Raw genomic sequence first — 16,742 nt, forward strand, 5'->3', positions numbered from 1 at the left:
AGTAAACAAACACTTTAGCATAAACTTTATTATTGCAATAAGGCTTTGGCAACATTAATTATTATCATTAATATTAGGCATGTCACAGTAAAACTTTTCAGTGTATTTCAACTTGCTAACGAAATAGACACACATTGTAGAGATTAGAGACAAGAGCAAGACTAAAAAAAAAACAGAATCCATCTTGTAGGAGGAGAGGACCTATAGAAGGCTCAGTCCTCACATCATCATAAGGTGCAACTCAGAAGACAAATGCCTGCACTCCGTAGCTGGTTCGTCCACCTGACACACCCAACGGCACTTTAATTTGCATACAATTAAAACAGTTAACGTATATAAATATGCTATATGTGAATTAAAAATATGACATCATAAATAGCTTACTTGTATAGGATAGGCAGTCTTTTAGTTTTTTGAAGTAATCCTGTTGATTATGTACAATCACCACTAAATAAACTCAGGGCTCATTATTATACACATGTTGATAGACATTTCAGATGTCCACCCTTCTGTTGTGCTTTGAGTTTGGATGCATACCAACATAGGAACTTAACAAATTGCTACAGGAGCATCAGACTGCCAAAATAGGCTAATAGATGTCAGAGGTTGGGATTGAAGTGTCTCATTGCATTAAAATAATTAATTTAAAACTTAAATTCACATTGTGGATAAAGTGCTCATACAAAGGCAACAACATGTGCAAAACATGGTGAACAATCCCCAAAAGTGACCAAAGTAAATTAATTGTAGAGTTGATCAAGTGCAGATTATCTATCCCTTGTACTCTACCCCTTGTGGATCAGCATCCACAGTCAATTTGATCATTATTTGGTACAAATTGTCCAATGGGTTTTCAGTGTCCAGGGAAAACCGTGTATTTAACTTCAAAACAGCTCTTAGCGGCAGCACCCTCTGATACCAGGTTAGTGTATTTACCCATGAGTGAATTAACCACCACTGTGTATAGATATCCTGCAGTTACACTCCAGTGTCAGCAGGGGGCTCTGGTAATAAAAGCAGTTTGAAGCACAGTTCATTTTGAGCCACAATTAAAGCACTCCCTCTTGTGGTTCAAATTCAGTCCCTCGTCTGTAAGCAAAAATATACCTGGTCGGAGGCAAACAGCTTGAGGGGATGAATGTGTAGAAAAATGCCCTTCACATCTCGAAGTGGCGATACATACTTTCAACATAGCCTAGTACTCTCTGCCAGTCAGGGCCACCCGCTCTTAGCATCTCCTCCACGGTCTGACAAACACAGATACACAAACACGGTTAAAGATGGGCTCAATCCTGTGCCTTTTCAAGCAGGGGTGATTAAATAAAGAACATCAGAATATCAGTCCGTAATTCTGTAACAGACATTTATAGCCCCTGAACTACAGTTCCCTGCCAGCTGTTGTAGTTTAACGTGGTTATAAAAAGTCTCACCAGTGTTGCTGTAATTCCTATACTCCCTCCTGTCTGGAAAGCCAGGCACAAGTTTTCCTTCTGCACAAAGAATAATAAAAAAAAAACTAATATCAATCAAAGGGACGTGTTTGTCCTTTGTCTTTAGCTGTGATCCTGTCATTTTCTCACCTTTTCTTCAGGGTTGAGACTGCTGTAGGGAATGTGTGTGGGCATGTAGGTGTGATACACAGCGCAGAAGGCTAGCCCATCCTCCCAGCTACTGCTGAAGTTGGTGATCTCAATATTCTGTCCAAGGACACATTGGGTTGAAAATGGGGAAAAACCATCCATTAGTTCCAGCCCTAAGTCAGTTATACAGGTGGTTTTCACTCTCCTCACCTCGTAACCCTGCGTTCTGCTCTGACACCAACGCAGGAGAGAGTTCCTCCTGGATCCTCCGTGTCGGCGCAGCAACATGCTGAAACCATCTTGAGGTCTTCAGATGAGTGGTGAACAATAAAGTATTGTGATAAGTGCGTGTGTGTGAGAGAGAGAGCAGTCTCATATGGAAGTTATAAAGAAGAACTCACCTGACAAAGTCTGTGTTTTGATCCTCCTCCTGTTTTTCTGATACAGAAGTTAAAATTACACTTCTATACTCAACCAGTATCAAAAAGCATAACACTTAACTTATAAAATGAACACACTTGTATAGAAACTTGACCAGCTATCCTGTCTTTTCAGAATGCGGTCCATCCTCTTTTCCTTGGTTGAGTCTTCTTTCTGTATAGAAATGATATAATGATGGATACAATGATTGAGACCAGAAGACCACAGTAATAATATTAGTGAAGCGATGTAAAATCGACAATATTAGTTTTACCTTGCATAGAGGTAATGTCGTACTGGTAGGGTTCTGGGAGGTACCATTTTGTCTGGAGGGGGGATCAATTGGAAGGGGAAGACGAGAAAGACTCCTGTGAAATAGCATGGTTAGCCAGGTTAGCATGGTCAGCCAGGTTAGCATGGTCAGCCAGGTTAGCATGGTTAGCTTCCTCTAAGAAAATGGCCTAAAAATATTACGTGCAGAATGTGTGAGGATCTCACCAAGAACGTTCTGACATCATCACAATCCTCCGCGGGTCTCTCAGGCCACACCCATCCTCCCTCTTCTTCTCCACGGCTGCCAGTTTCTGCAAGTAGGCTTCCGCCACCCCTTTCCTAGTCACCTGACTCTCTTCTCCTTTAGGGAACTCCTCAGGAACAGACCCCTGTGTCCTACCATCCCCTCGATCTTCTGCTCTGTTCTCTCCTTCAGAATCTCTCTGATTATCCAAATCTTCCCTTACTTTGTCTGTCCCAGCCGGTATCGCAACCAGTTGCAGATCTTTCCCAGTCCTCCTCGCACTCTCCTCCGTCTGGCCTCCCTCCGTCTCTCCAACCCCCTCCCTCCTCTCCCTCTCCCTGAGCATGCTCCTCAGTGCGTCCAGCTGGGCCTGGTTCTGCTGGTGCTCCTCGGTGAGGGCCGTCAGTCTGAGGCAGGTGTCCCTGTGCTCGGCCCGCAAGGTCTCCAGGTCCCGGTCCCTCTCCTGCTCCCTGCTCAGCGCCTGGTCCAGCTGGCCCTCCGTGTCCCTGTGGCGCTCCCGTAGCGTGCCCAGAGCCTCCTCCGCCTCCATCCGCAGCCGGTCTGCCACAGACACCGCCACCTGGAGGTCGCTCTGGAACTGCTGCCATTCTTCCCTCTCTGTCTGGCTCGTGGAAAAAGAGAAAGGGTTGTTCATGGAATCCAGGAACAATAACAGTAAAGACAAACAGCTGCCCCCACTCCACTACAACATAATTTATTACGAAAGTAAGCATGTGAAACCAACAGCAACTTATTATATATCTATAGATTTCCATTCAGTAGAATGATGTGTAATGGCACTGTATAGTTGTAATATATTGTAGGCTGGTAAAGCCACATGACTTCTAAAGCACACATTTTGTGAACTGAAACAAACCTTCTGCTCAGCGGTCAATTTGGTTTACCATTCTAAAAACACTGTCTGAAAACAAAGGCCATCAAAAACAAGTGGATGACTCGCACTTATTTTTCAAACGCCAAGGTCAATGACAAATATTCTGCAATGTACACCGTATCTCAGAAAATCAATACAGCTACATCCCATAGCAAACATCCCATAAACAGGGACTTTGTATTGACCCAATGGAAAACGAATCATGACTTTGCTACAGTTCACAGCTTGTGCCAGCTAACTAAAAGGAAACCACACGGGTATGTGAGGAATGCCTGTAATGTGACCTGCTTTACACACTTCATGACAGTTATCTGGAGATCCATATTACAGACAACCTGCAGGCCATCTAGCTGCTTACTGTAGTTGCACCATGTTGAGGTGGGTGTGTGGAAAACCCCTCAATGCAGTTATAACATCCCATTTAAGCCACAGACAAACACACTTTGGTCAGCAAGTATTGATTAATCGGATTTGCAGCTTCTCAGAATATTGAATGTTACTTCGGCGCAAAATTGCTTGAGACTAAATACAGATATGTGAGCGACGGAAAGATCTGCTCTGTTTTAGGGATCTCCTGTCTCCCCACTGCAGTGAATGAGGGATAGGAGAGGAGGGAGGGATTCTGCCTCTGACTCACCCTCAGTGTGTCCTTCATGCTGCGCACCTCCTCAGCCAGCTCCTCTCTCTCTACCAGCAAATGTCTCAGCAGCTCTGATGCACACACACACACACACACACAAAGTACAGACAGCTGCACTGACTCATCATTAATCCATATGTAAACTGTGGTTAAACAGCAAGCTCCTACCGATTGCTCCAGCTGTGGCATCCTTGCCAGGATGGAGCCCTAGTGAAGCCCGGTGGTGTTCCAACAGATTCAGGAGAGCCAGAACCATCTCCTCCCCAGGCCTGTCCAATCCCGCCTGGCAGCCCAACCCACTATCCCGCTCCAGCCAGCTGTGCTCCGAGGGGCAGCTCCCCGATGGAGAGCTCCCGGAGGTAGCCCTCTGCCCTGGGGGAGCTGGGCCAGTGGGACTGCTGGTTCGGCCCACAGCCCTCCCCCTGCGCCCCGCCTCGATCCCCGTCCCCTCTGGAGAACTGCTGCTATCCAGGCCAATAAGAGCCCACTCCGGGGGGACTGATAGTGTGTGGCTCCAGTCAGTGATGGTGGTGTTGCTGGATGAGGCCGTTTTACTGGCCGTTCCTGGCGATTGGGTCCCCCGCAGTCCCTGAGATAAGGCCATGGCCGCCAGATCAGAGTCAGAGGGTGAGCTGGCAGGGGTGTGGAATAGATCTAAATGAGAACCTGGGGAGAGAGAGAGAGAGAGAGAGAGAAAGAAAGAGACAGAGTGTAAGAAACATGAGCTTAGAAATGAGAAGGCACAGAAGAGGAGGGGAGGGGACTGAATAATGCTGCCCTCAGCTAAATCAGTATTTTTTCCCTGTTAAAATGTTCCGAGGGAGAGAGGACCCAACTTGGGCTGCTTTTATGGATGCAGATCTATGCAGTCAATGTCCCTCTCAGCCAGTGTCCCTGCCTGATTGATGCTGCAGAGCCTCTACTGCCAACGTCATTGGCGCGCGCACACACACACACACACACACACGCCCCAAGTGGCCACATCCTGAGAGACAAACTCCCTCCTTGAATCTAGACACATCTTTCCACAGAATTACTGTGCTGGTTAAAACCAGCCAATCAATTAATCAACATGCGTAACCATCTTCTGTTTGTATCCCCAAGTGAGACAGTCCCAGAATAATCTGTCTGAGATTCATTGCAAGCATTGGAGTCTCCCGTTTTCCCCAGTAAAGCTGTAGGTTTTGGCGAATCATCAGTTATCTAGCTGCTTCTAATGTACTGCACGTTGCTATAGTGGTGTGTGTATGTGCGCACGCATAAAATCATGAGAGCTATTCTCGTCCTTAAACCAGAAGGCTTCCTTAAAGAGGGATGTAAGGAGCAGGTGTTTGTGTGTGTGTTAGAATGAGTTCCATGTAAACTTGACAGAGCAGTAATTGAGAACAGCCAGAGGTACTAACTGCTTGAGGTAAAAACTAGTCATGTTCTCTCTGACTCAATCACAAACATATACAGACACACCAACATACTGTGGAAAATGTTAGAATGCAGAAAAAGCGGTAATAAATTGTAATTTGGAACAGAACGTTCTTTCTGGGACAGAAGCAGGCTGCTTTAAAAAGAGTTCCTGTCTGAGAGTTAGTTTAGTAACGATAAGTGATACTGACTGCATTCACAAACGAGACCAAGAAGTGTGTGTGCATGTTGGCTCGTATGTACGAAGGAGAGGAAGAGATACAGTTGTATAGTGTGTCTGCACGCTCAGGTGGGAAACCTGTGGGGCCATGGTCGTCCTTGCCAGCGTGGTTACCCATGATGTAGCAGGCGCAGAGAAGCAGCTGGGCAATGTATCCCAGGGTCCTTCACTCTTGTTTGTCCTGTTCTGTCTCGGAGCCACTGCAGTAAGGTTGGGCAGTACCAACACCTAGGAGAGCAGAGAAAGTTATTTTCATAAATCTTTCATTATTTTGGCCAAAATACTTACACTGGCCAAACCTCACTCCAGTGGAAAATACCTTCTGCCTTATCTGCCTATTAAGACTTCGTACGATGACGTATTTTTTTGACAATATTAAGAGAAACTAAATCAAATAGAAATTGCGCTGGGTGTCACTACTGACATCATTCTGAATGCAAACACCACCATCAATGAGCTGCACCTCATCATTGCCTATAAGCACAAAAGCAAAGACTGTCCCATGGCCAGGATATTATCTGTAGAACTGATAGCTGGTTCCGAGTATCATTATGTTGACTGGCCTAAGGCCATCTAGGCTACATCTCAGGAAGAGGTATATTAGTGTGTGAAATTGTATTTTAGGGTAGGATCCGCATATTAAATAAATAGATTATACCAATAATTTTGTAGTGAAGTAAAATGAGTGGGTCATACCACAGCCATATCCGTTCTCAAGATGAAATGTAGGATAGTAAATAGGATACTAGATACATACAAAATATTGCATTAAATACTTGCAAATTAACTTACTATTAATGTTTAAGGTGATTGCGATATGGGTCGTAGTTGCCTAATGCTACACCTGCTGAATACACGTGTCAATGACCAGACGTACAAAGCAAACGGCAAACAAACATTTGAGCTAAATGCAAAAAACACTCTGAAATAAGACGAAGGCATAAGCTTTTGGCCATTAAAACGAAACATGTAACTAACCGCGTCATCACCTTAAAGCGTCAGGTTTTGAAAAGCCTTCCTTTTAGCTCACCTCCGCCTCCCAGCACCGCGTTCAATCTTGCTTTCCTCTACAGCTTTCCTAACATCCAGGCATCTACATCCATGCAGATCGGGGTAGATGATTTAGTAGCTACGTGTTCTGTAATTCTTGTGCAGATGATTGAAAATTATTGAATGGAGAAAGGGGAGAATTAATTCAATCCCGTGCCGAACTCACTTCTGCGCGGATTGCATCCCAATGCGGCAAACTGACAGCCTCAAGAGAAAAAAAAATCACGTTCACAACCAGGTTTTATTATAATTTGAGACGTTAAGGATTCATGCACTCGGTTCCAACTCAAATTTGTCTTAGAAGGAGAAATCCCAGAGTACATGCAATTTGTATTCAGGTGGGTGATACGGACATTTCCTATAGGCTAACTGAGCAGATCAACATTTACATATGAAAGTTTTAGCATAGATAGATACAAAAAACAAATAAATGGCAAGAGAATTGAGATGACGTTTTTGAGGAACTTAGGTAGAAATAATGACTAAATGACTAAAATAAATGACTAAATGTAAAGATAATGTTTTTGAATGTATTAACACCTTGGACAAAAAAATATCTGGCGATCATATTAAACATCATGTAGGCCTAATATTTATTATTGTATTGGTTTTGTGTAAATCACTACGGTTGGAAAGAGGCATGGCATGATGAAAGGTGTTATTTGTGTACTAACAACGTTCCTGTAATTAGTAATTGCTTTGTGAAGTTTGAATCTGCACGTTCAATCTGCAATTTTCAGCGCAATGCTGGAGCACATGCGTACTTTCTGGTATCTGTAGGCCTACTTTACGTCACTATACATTTTTCGGCCAACTTTTTATTTTCCCTCCTTGTATCTTTTACACAAATATCTGTATTTTGTACTCCTTACATATTCAAGCCAGGCTCGTAACTTGAGTTGTAATCTGTATTTCTCTCTCTCTCTCTCTCTCTCTCTCTCTCTCTCTCTCTCTCTCTCTCTCTCTCTCTCTCTCTCTCTCTCTCTCTCTCTCTCTCTCTCTCTCTGAATCTCTGAATCTCTCTGACTCTCTCTCTCTCTCTCTCTCTCTCTCTCTCTCTCTCTCTCTCTCTCTCTCTCTCTCTCTCTCTCTCTCTCTCGCGCTCTTAGTCTCCTGTACTCTCCTTCCGCTCCTTTCACTTTTTTTGGGAAACGTAAAAAAAAAAAAAAAGTTTTACCTTTCAAAACTTTTGTTCAATTTTTTTTGTAACTACAGGGCTACTCATACTAGTCAAATATACAGTTTGAATAATTTGATGCTGGGATATATAGAACAGAAATAACAGGGAGGGGGGCATTTCATGGCATGTCTGTGTGAAATGCACCCCCTGCTAACTCTGACTAGGAAAGTGTCACATGCATTAAATTTACTATGGTTACTCATACTAGTCCCCTCAATGTTCAGTAAGAATCATTGGATGATGGGATATACAGAATAGAAATTACAGGTGGGGTGCATTTTCCATTTGATGTAAATACAATGCACCCCCTGCTAACTTTGACTAGGAAAGTGCCACATGCCTGAAACCGACTGTGGACAAACCTACTTAGAAAGTAATAAATAGGTATACCTTATAATACCTCATGACAAATGGCGTCTATCCATATTTCACACCTTGTCTTACGCAAAAAAGGCGTATGGACAGAAAGCCTTCGAGAGGGCTTGCAGGAGACTGCGCTTGTTTGGATGTTAAAATACACAAATATATCTAACACGAGATCGTCTAGCGACATCTCTAGCTAGAACATAAAGCCCATCAGCTTGTCTATTTCCTCATAAAAATGCAACGGCACGCAGCAGCTACTTTCCTGAACAGTTAAGCAATAACAGTGAAAGCCGTCATTCCATTCACATGGATGTGACTGGCACATTTACCGTTTCTTTGTTGACACCGCGACACAATTTGGTTTCAAGGGTGACCTTCTCATTTAGGGCTATGAAGAGAGGGTAGAATGTCCTCACTGAAAAAGGTAAGTTATTATATCATGCTTGATGGTCATAACTTTAAGATGCTCTTAACACATTCTTAAAGTGAAGTATTATGTTTCAGCATTTGTTTTCATTATACAAATACATCGACGAGCCATTGCGCTACTTTGCTAACTGCCTAGATTCGTGTTGACTTAAAAGACCATCGGTAGAAAGACATCTTGACAGATGACACTAATATTACAGGAGGTGGGCTTAAAGTTTGTATAGACAGATAATTTAGTTTCCGTCATTGAAGACTTGACGGGAGTTACACTGATGGCTCTTGCAAGCTGGAACCATCTCGGTTAGACCTGTTAAAATATTCACAGGACATACATACTAGCAGCATCCTTGAGACTAGAATTAATTCTTAAATAGCTGCCAGATTTTTCATAAAGTTCACTCAACCCTTACTTGCTCATTATCAAGATTAACATCAGCAACTGTAAACAGCTTAATGTCTAACTGAAGTTTATCAAAGGAAAATAAAATGTTTTAGTGCAGTTTGTGGAAAAAATATTTTCAACCCTTTTCTGCAAAACCTTAACTGTGTTTAATGTGATGGGGTTAGGAGTCGAGCTGTTTTGAAGTCAATACAGAGGAAATGAATGCACTGAAGGCTATGCGTTTATATGTAGGCCTACTTGTGGCCACTCTGTATAACCTTTGAACTAGTCAAGGTAATGCACTTGTGATTGACGTTACACTGAGCAGATGTACAAAAGATCAGTATGAGCTCTATCTTGAGACATAAGGCCCTTCAAAATGTTGGATATCTAGTTCACCAATTGGGTACAATGTGTACGCTAATCTAAATTATATGGTGTCTACATCTTAAATGTCTCATTTCAGTGCCAGTTTTATATGGATTTAGTAAGTATAGAGCTTATGCTGTCGTTTCTCCTTGGCTTATACATGTTACATGATACATTAAGCTGTTCTGTGTTTATGTCTAGTGACTCAACTTCATATCTGTCACAGGTGTTGCCATGGCTACTTCGGACACACTGCTGTCTTTTCCTTGACAAGAGCTCAGGTAAGATGTCGGAGCGCTGACTAAATCAACATGATGCATGAATGAATGTCACATCCATCAAACAGAAAGCAGCAATTCAGTAGCAATGATCTAAGAATGGCTGAGCAGTAAGTGGGGGAGCAGAGAGTTTCCAACCCTGCTGTAGTCTGCTTGCACTACCTACTCAAGTAGGAAACATGACATCATTCAGCTGAAAGCACTTCACAGCCAGAGCCAGCTCTGCCAACAAGCAGATCAAGTGCTGCGCATGGGCACATGGGGCCCCTGTGCCTCCAGGGGCCTCCTTGACTGTGTCCGATCCACAAAACAACGTCTAGTAAAATGGCCTCAAATCAGCTAAAAAAGTCGTTTGTTGCCTTTGGGTGGCCCCGACCCCTCAAGAACCCCACAGATGTAGAGTAGGATATTTTAGACTTGGGCCAGCCAACTATACAGACCATTTATTTATATAATACATAAACAACATCCACAGCCCAGTCCTAACTTCTATGGTAAGTTTCTTTAACTTAAACCATCCTTATTTCCTCCTGCCAGAGATGTCGTATGAATGATAGTTATGCAATTTGTTGTACAGTGGCCATGCAATCAAGTTGGGCTTATCTGGGCTGTGATTACAGTTGTCCACCAACAATGCATGATCAAGATTGTACTGATTGTTCGTTTGTTGTATAGGCTGGGAGCTAACGTTTAGTTGCTTCATCAGCATGATGATTCCCCCTCAAAGAGAAGGTACATCGTAGATCTGATCTCAGCATCTGAGAAACGACATGAAGCTTTGATGTTCACAGAAAATCAGCGGAGGGTTTTTTCCAGAGTGTTCCTCCTCAGACCCTGTGTTAGATCAAGCCTGACTCATCACTTTCCCAAGGTTGTGACTGAGACTGTGCATATTAATTGCTTACAGCAGGCGTCATTTGGAGATGGAAAATATGCCTACTCGGTTCCTGATTGAAAATAACCTTGAAGAGGAGCTGATATGAAGGGAATGGGATGTTATTGAATGTGCTTTTTAATATTTGGTTATTCAGCAAAGACAGATACAGCTATACCTCTGAAAAAAGATTGTAATTATTAATTAGTCATTAAAAGTAAAAAAGAATGTGTATGTATTTTCATTGTATTTGCGCTATTTATATATCATACTTACTACATGCTAGTCCGTATATCCTCATTGGCGTGCCCTGTCTCATGCACCCCACCAGCAAAGTCAACCGCTTTCTCAACTTCCACCACAAGGTGACACTCTCTGCTTGGAGAAGAGCCTCCTATGTGGCAAAGGCCCAGTCTGTCTGGTTAAGGTTCCACTCAATGTAATATTGTGTCTTGAATGAGTGTAAAATATGTGGCCCAGGTTGGAGCCTGCTTATGTATGTCTTGTACGGGATACGTTTGAGTCTGGCTCATGTGTGTGGGTTTGGGTTTAGACGACCTTCAGGCATCACTGCTGCTCTAGAGTTATCTATCTCCGGTCTCCAGCCTGTCTGGCTCCAGAGAACTAACAGGCTTGAAAACATATTTCTTCTTTTCCTGCTCCTCTCAGTCCATCCTGCTCCACATTCCACTCCCCCCACTGAGCCCCCACCAAAGCACCTGTGCTGGTCTAACTCCCTTAAAATAAATCAAATAAATAACAGATGCATTCTTAATCAAATGTCAATTGCCGGTTGCTACTTTGTATTTATTGCTGAGGGAAGGTGGAGAGGTGTTGAGTGGCATTTCTCTGGAGGAGAGCAAGTCGTCAAGCCAGGCGTAGTCCTTGAGCTAGCAGCAGGCAAATAACTAGCCGTGGCTTTCTGGTCTGCACTACCATAATTAATGCTCACCTTATTCAAATGAGGGGAAGGAACAAAATAATGCAGGGACCGGGGTTCTCTGTTCAATGTCTACAGCAGGGTTATTTATCCTACAGGTTGGTACTGTATATTTGATGACTTGACTTCAGCCCGAAGCAGCAGTTTACTGTAAGTCAAACTGTACATGGATCAGTTTATCCTATGAAGAGGTGGCCGTTAGCTTGTAGTTATACTGAGGATGAAGATTTTTTATGTGTGGAAATATACAGTTTGGTGATTGCTAACTTGTTTCTGTGCTAATTTGTCCCCGTTTTACGTGATGTGTTGTGAAGTCAGATGGGATCTCATTGACTTAACCTGTCCTGTATTGACTTCCTTCCGGCTTTGCAGATTAAATCAGGATGGGTTTACATTTTTGATAGTTTTATAAGATGTTTATCAGGAATTTGCCCTCCTCACCCCAGCAGTAGCCCCCACTCCACCCTTCCAAAGTTATGACCACTTCAGCATAATGCCAACTAGCCGCACATTACCTCCTAATCAATAGCATCCTCTCAGAATCTAGTATTTATATTTTTTCTCCAGATTTTCCCTTCAAAGTGTTCAGAGAGGGAAGAGATCAGTGAAAGAGAGGGTACGTGAGGTGAATTTGAGGGTTGCCCTGAGAGGAATATCATTATTAATGATGAGTCTTGCTGGGGAGAGAGGTGCTTTGCGTCCACCATGTGCCAGTCACATCCATGTCATTTTTTACAGATTAATAAAGTTGATCACATTCATACCATTTATGATTACATAAGGTAGTGAACCATATCGATGTATGTTTTATCTATTACTAGTATGTCTCTCTATGATGGACAAGGTTACAAGAACCATCAGATTCACCCTTAACTAATAATATATACTTTAGCCTATACTTGAGTTTTAGTTGTTGCGTGTCTCTCATTACATTACATTTGTGGTACATGAGATCCTGTCAGTTTGGCTTGCCTGATGATGCTAGCCTCATGTGGTCATACGAGATCGATCTATGAGGGTAATGTCAGTGTCCCTCACTGACCTACGAGACGAGGAAACCTCTTTCTGTGGGTCCGGTGAGGAAGTGATGTCATTACAGAATTGTGGCTGGCTGGTGCTTTATTGAGCTTGACATTTTATTGCCAAAAGTATCGGGCCCCACGACCACCACCCTAGTGTGTTACAGTAACAGACCGGAAAAGAGGTGGAGGAGGATGGATGAAAGTATTCAAATACAATACAACCTGAAGAGGTGAAGAGAGACAGACAGAAGGGGAGAGAGAGGGACAGAGAGAGAGAGGGAGGGAGAGAGGTGGAGGCGATAAAGAGCGAGAGATACATTGCAACAGGGAGACAGAGAGGGAAGGCGAGAGATTGTGGACTGAAAATCCAGATAGCTGCAGGATCCTGGATCCGTGTGGCTGCCAGTTCCAGGTCCGTGTTTTGCGTTGAGCACTTGGAGCTTGAGAAACATGCAGCGCGCGCCTCTGTCTCTCCCATTGCTGCAGTGGAGGAGCGCACGCAGAGCCCAACACTGTTCCTGGTGTTACATAGCCTCTCCCCCTCCTCCTCAGCACTCCATTCCTCTGAGGGCTTGGATAAAATAGAAAAACGACGCTGAAAAATCAAGAGAGAAAGAGTGAGACAGCAAGAGAGAGAGAGAGACGTAAGCGGTAGGGACAGACAGAAGACCCGACGGCAGGCTGAGATTTGTGTGCGTGCGCTTCTCATGACGGTTCCATGCCCTCCCATCATCGTGTGAAGACGCAGCGTATGCGCTCCAATGTCTCCAGAACCTAGACGCGCTGGAAGGTAAGAACATTTGGGATTCATGACCTGATGCCACACTCTAAAGACCGCAGACCCAGCCACAGTGCCTCGATCGTGTTCACATGGCGAGGAAGGCGCCACTACTTTCTCATTCTCTCTCTATCGCTTCCCTCCTGTCTGCATGTCATCTTGTTTTTGTCAGGTGTGGTGTATCGCAGATTGAAAAAGAACAGGCAGATTGAAAGTTGTCAGTGTAGGTGAAGTACTTTGTATTCAGCAAACCAAGTAGGTGAAATTCATCATTCATGGAAAGTGGAAGATATCAGCTACATGCAACACGTTCATATTTATATGGACAGCATGTTGCTTCATTCTTTCCATGGATGGATATGTAGAAGGGTTTGTGTGTGTGGGGGTGGGTGGTTGGGTGTGTATGTCTGTACATGTGTGTATTTGTCTGTGTGTGTGGGTATAGGTGTGTATATGCATGTGTGTAAGTTTGTGTAGGTGTACATGTGTGTGTTTGCCTGTGCGTGTTTGTCAGCAGAGTAGGAGTAGGAGTTAAATCCCAGCCTTCTTCATGGGCAGCAGGCGGGATTTAACCTGGGGAGATGACCAACATCACTAGATGTGACTCCTGGTGTCTGGCTTACTGCAGTGTTTCATCACAAATTCCCAAAATAAATAAATTCACTGTTGAAGAAACGTTGCCTAGAGATAATCTCATACAGGAGTCCTTCGACCGCAGTTTCCCGATGGAATTTTTTTTCCCATTGGTTGCTGTCAGGGCGATGTTATTTTAATGGTGTCAAACTGAAACGTTTAACTACCGGCAGCAGTATTGACATCCCACTGAAGGCTATGTGTGTGCTGTTTATGTAGACAGAGATACCGAAAAATAGAAAGAGGAGAGGGAGTAAAAGAAATGATGGGAGCAGGAATGGCTGGTGGAATGGAGACAGAGAGAGAAAGAGAGAGATAGGCTGCCACATCGAAAGGAAAAGAGAGAGCGAGAGAGCTCTCCTCCCTCAGTGGGTACTGTTTGAACCATGTGGTGTTGTACAGCTGAGCCACGGTTTCCCTATCTTCTTTCTGTCCCTCACACACTGGGCTGGTACTACCTTCAAGCCCCATGGAGACCTCATAACCCCCATCCCACACACACAAACACACACACACACATCCTCCCTCAACATCCCCGTAGATTAGAGAGGCAGCTACTCAAGGTCCTACTAAACACACCGTTCCGCAGTTAAGCAGCATCACAGGGCTTTGGCCACGTCTGCTGTGTGTGTGTGTGTGTGTGTGTATACCATTAGGAGATCATTACCCTGTGCTAGACTTGTTAGCTTCAGGCAGTACAGTGTGATATACTTGGCCTCAATGAAGAGATACTAATCTTCACTGTTATTGATATAAATCCTCAATTCCTGACTGAGGAACAGTACAGTTGGGAAAACATGTATTCATAGTCTGTAACACACACACACACACACACACACACACACAAACATGCAGCAAAGACAAATCTCTAGTCCACATTGCTGTATGAACCATATCGAGCACCATACATTTGTATCAAGGTGTCTGGTAGAGGTGGTCATTTGTCATCCCTGGCAGAGGAATGCAAAGGAGAGTCTCAGAGGGATTGGCCAGCTCGTTACCTCACAGCTAGCTCCAGTAGCTGCTCTCAGGTGCCCTCTCCTCCTGGCGTTTCCCCTGTCCAGCTCCACAATCAACCCCCCTAAAGGGCCACTTCTGCTCCTCCCTCCTCCATCCTCTTCTGCCCTCCCAAGGCTCCGTTCTGTGTTTGGAGCATGGTCCTTATCAATCATACATCCTCAATTTATGAGCTGGGTAATGTGCTTATCTGGCCTTTAGTTTCTGTCACGGGATTCCTCACGCAATGCTTTATGGGCCATAAAAGCTGTGTGTAGATCGAGCCCTGTGATCATAAGCCAAATGTATGGACTCCCTCCACCCCTCTATCTTTCTCGCTACCTCTCTCTCTCTTTCTCTCTACCTCTCTCGCTCTTCATAGCTTTGGTCTCATGGTTCCGTGCAGGAAATTCAGTTGTATATCTTTCCACTGCAGGTTAGTGGGATCTTTCAGTAGGCTTGTGTGTGTGTGTGTGTGAACAGTAGGGCTTTCTAGGGGTGTAGTAGGAAGAGTCACTACATGATAGTGTTGCAGCCTACACGGCTTTGAATCACTGCTCATGTAGTGGTTGTGCTTCATAATGGGATGGGGTGAGTGTGGGTGTGTGAGTGAGTGGGTGGGAGGGAGGGAGAGTGAATGTGAGTTTGACTGGAGAGCATTCAGAGCCTTTACATCCATTGTGCCTGCTACATGCACACACACACATACATGTTCATGTGTACACAGCAATCTGCCATTCAAATATATTGAGTGTGTCACATACATAGATATATACACACACATACCATGTCTAGGCCTAGTGTTGGCAGGGAATGTTTAATGGGACGGTTGGTGTTGGTTGTGGCAGCCAGCCCTTTGAGTGAAAGTGTCAAAATATCTGGTCGGTACGATATAAACTTTCCAAAAAAAAGACATAGCATGTTAAGAACAAGACTGGCAGTCTTCCTACGGGGAAACCAAGCCGTTTCACCCACACCAGTGTGGTACTGTTGCGGAGTGTGTGGGAGGCAGAGGAAAAGGATGTTCAGCTTGATGCAAATTCAGTTTGTATCTACGATATTTCTGCTGCTGCTCTCGTTATGAAGGGCTGAGAAGGATCTAGAATGTGCTGTCCACTAACTATCCCACAGTTTGTCGGCATAGGTTTCAATGTAAAGCTACAGTTGGATGTCACAGGTGTCACTGCTTTGCTCAATCGTGCACCTAACCCTTCCTCCCTCGCCATCTTCCCTCGTGTTCTCTGACCTACAAACACCTGGTCTCCCCCCGCCTATTCCAAACAGTGCATTAGCCAGCTGACAGTACACAGACAGTATAGCTAGCTATCGGACAGCATGAGCGGGTTGTATTGATGACTGTGAGGAGCGAGGTTAACACATTCCGCTGTGTTGACACAACACTGAACCACAACTCCTACTTAACATCATAAGACATGATCTTCTGGGAGTGAGATTGTGTGAGGTGGGGGGTGGAAGTAGGGAGTAGACCTGGGGTCAAATGTTTCTCAGGAGTGTTAGGAAGTGTGCTCTGTACTGTGAGAAGCTCGAGCGGTTAATAATGGAAGCACCTTCTGCTGTGGGGCCTCTAGCTCACCTAATGAGGACTGGCTTCATCCTCTCTCTGACACTACGCAGAGCGGGATGTGCAGCTCTCCAGCCTGTTTCCATGGAGATGCTCAGGAGCTGTAGTGTGTGTGTGTGTGTCTGTCTGTCTGTATGTGTGTCTGTGTGTGTGTCTGTGTGTGTGTTTTCTC

The 16,742-nt window shown here is 44.3% G+C and overlaps 2 protein-coding genes across 12 annotated transcripts in view; one reads left to right on the plus strand and one right to left on the minus strand.

Moving 5' to 3' along the window:
* Positions 1-8: 8 nt before the first annotated feature.
* Positions 9-7,051, minus strand: LOC134024642 (cytospin-A-like). 6 transcript variants are annotated; one of them, XR_009930909.1, is made up of 13 exons: positions 6,722-7,051; positions 5,770-5,919; positions 4,221-4,718; positions 4,050-4,123; positions 2,499-3,139; positions 2,275-2,368; positions 2,099-2,174; positions 1,982-2,018; positions 1,791-1,887; positions 1,581-1,697; positions 1,431-1,490; positions 1,108-1,247; positions 9-1,004 (listed from the first exon to the last, which is right to left on the minus strand). XR_009930909.1 is itself a non-coding variant. In XM_062467221.1 (13 exons), the coding sequence occupies exons 3-13, from the start codon at positions 5,807-5,809 to the stop codon at positions 1,158-1,160; spliced, it is 1,824 nt and encodes a 607-aa protein (XP_062323205.1). In that variant the 5' UTR covers positions 5,810-5,919; positions 6,484-6,535; positions 6,722-7,051; the 3' UTR covers positions 9-1,157. The 6 variants fall into 6 exon arrangements, 5 of the variants coding, with proteins under 5 accessions (XP_062323205.1, XP_062323207.1, XP_062323204.1 ...); XM_062467221.1 differs by adding an exon at positions 6,484-6,535 and having other exon boundaries at positions 9-1,247; XM_062467223.1 differs by adding an exon at positions 6,484-6,538 and having other exon boundaries at positions 9-1,247; positions 5,806-5,919.
* Positions 7,052-13,046: 5,995 nt separating this feature from the next.
* Positions 13,047-16,742, plus strand: part of dlgap2b (discs, large (Drosophila) homolog-associated protein 2b) — a 52,463-nt gene continuing 48,767 nt past the window's right edge. For 5 of the 6 annotated variants that reach the window (XR_009930888.1, XR_009930885.1, XR_009930886.1 and 2 more), the window contains exon 1: positions 13,047-13,371. The gene's annotated coding sequence lies outside the window, so the exon portion shown is untranslated. The remainder of the gene's footprint in view (positions 13,372-16,742) is intronic. The other variant, XM_062466928.1, reaches the window with a different exon arrangement.

This window comes from Osmerus eperlanus, chromosome 8, assembly GCF_963692335.1.
Source record: "Osmerus eperlanus chromosome 8, fOsmEpe2.1, whole genome shotgun sequence".
Taxonomy (NCBI): domain Eukaryota; kingdom Metazoa; phylum Chordata; class Actinopteri; order Osmeriformes; family Osmeridae; genus Osmerus; species Osmerus eperlanus.

What these genes read in the sequence shown, in the direction of transcription:
- LOC134024642 (XM_062467219.1), bottom strand. Translation starts at nt 5,809, where the DNA reads ATGGGTAACCACGCTGGCAAGGACGACCATGGCCCCACAG. An exon ending in GGACGACCATGGCCCCACAG is followed by an intron (nt 4,719 to 5,769) that starts GTTTCCCACCTG and finishes CTCTCTCCCCAG; the next exon opens with GTTCTCATTTAGATCTATTC. An exon ending in TGCCACAGCTGGAGCAATCG is followed by an intron (nt 4,124 to 4,220) that starts GTAGGAGCTTGC and finishes TGTGTGCATCAG; the next exon opens with AGCTGCTGAGACATTTGCTG.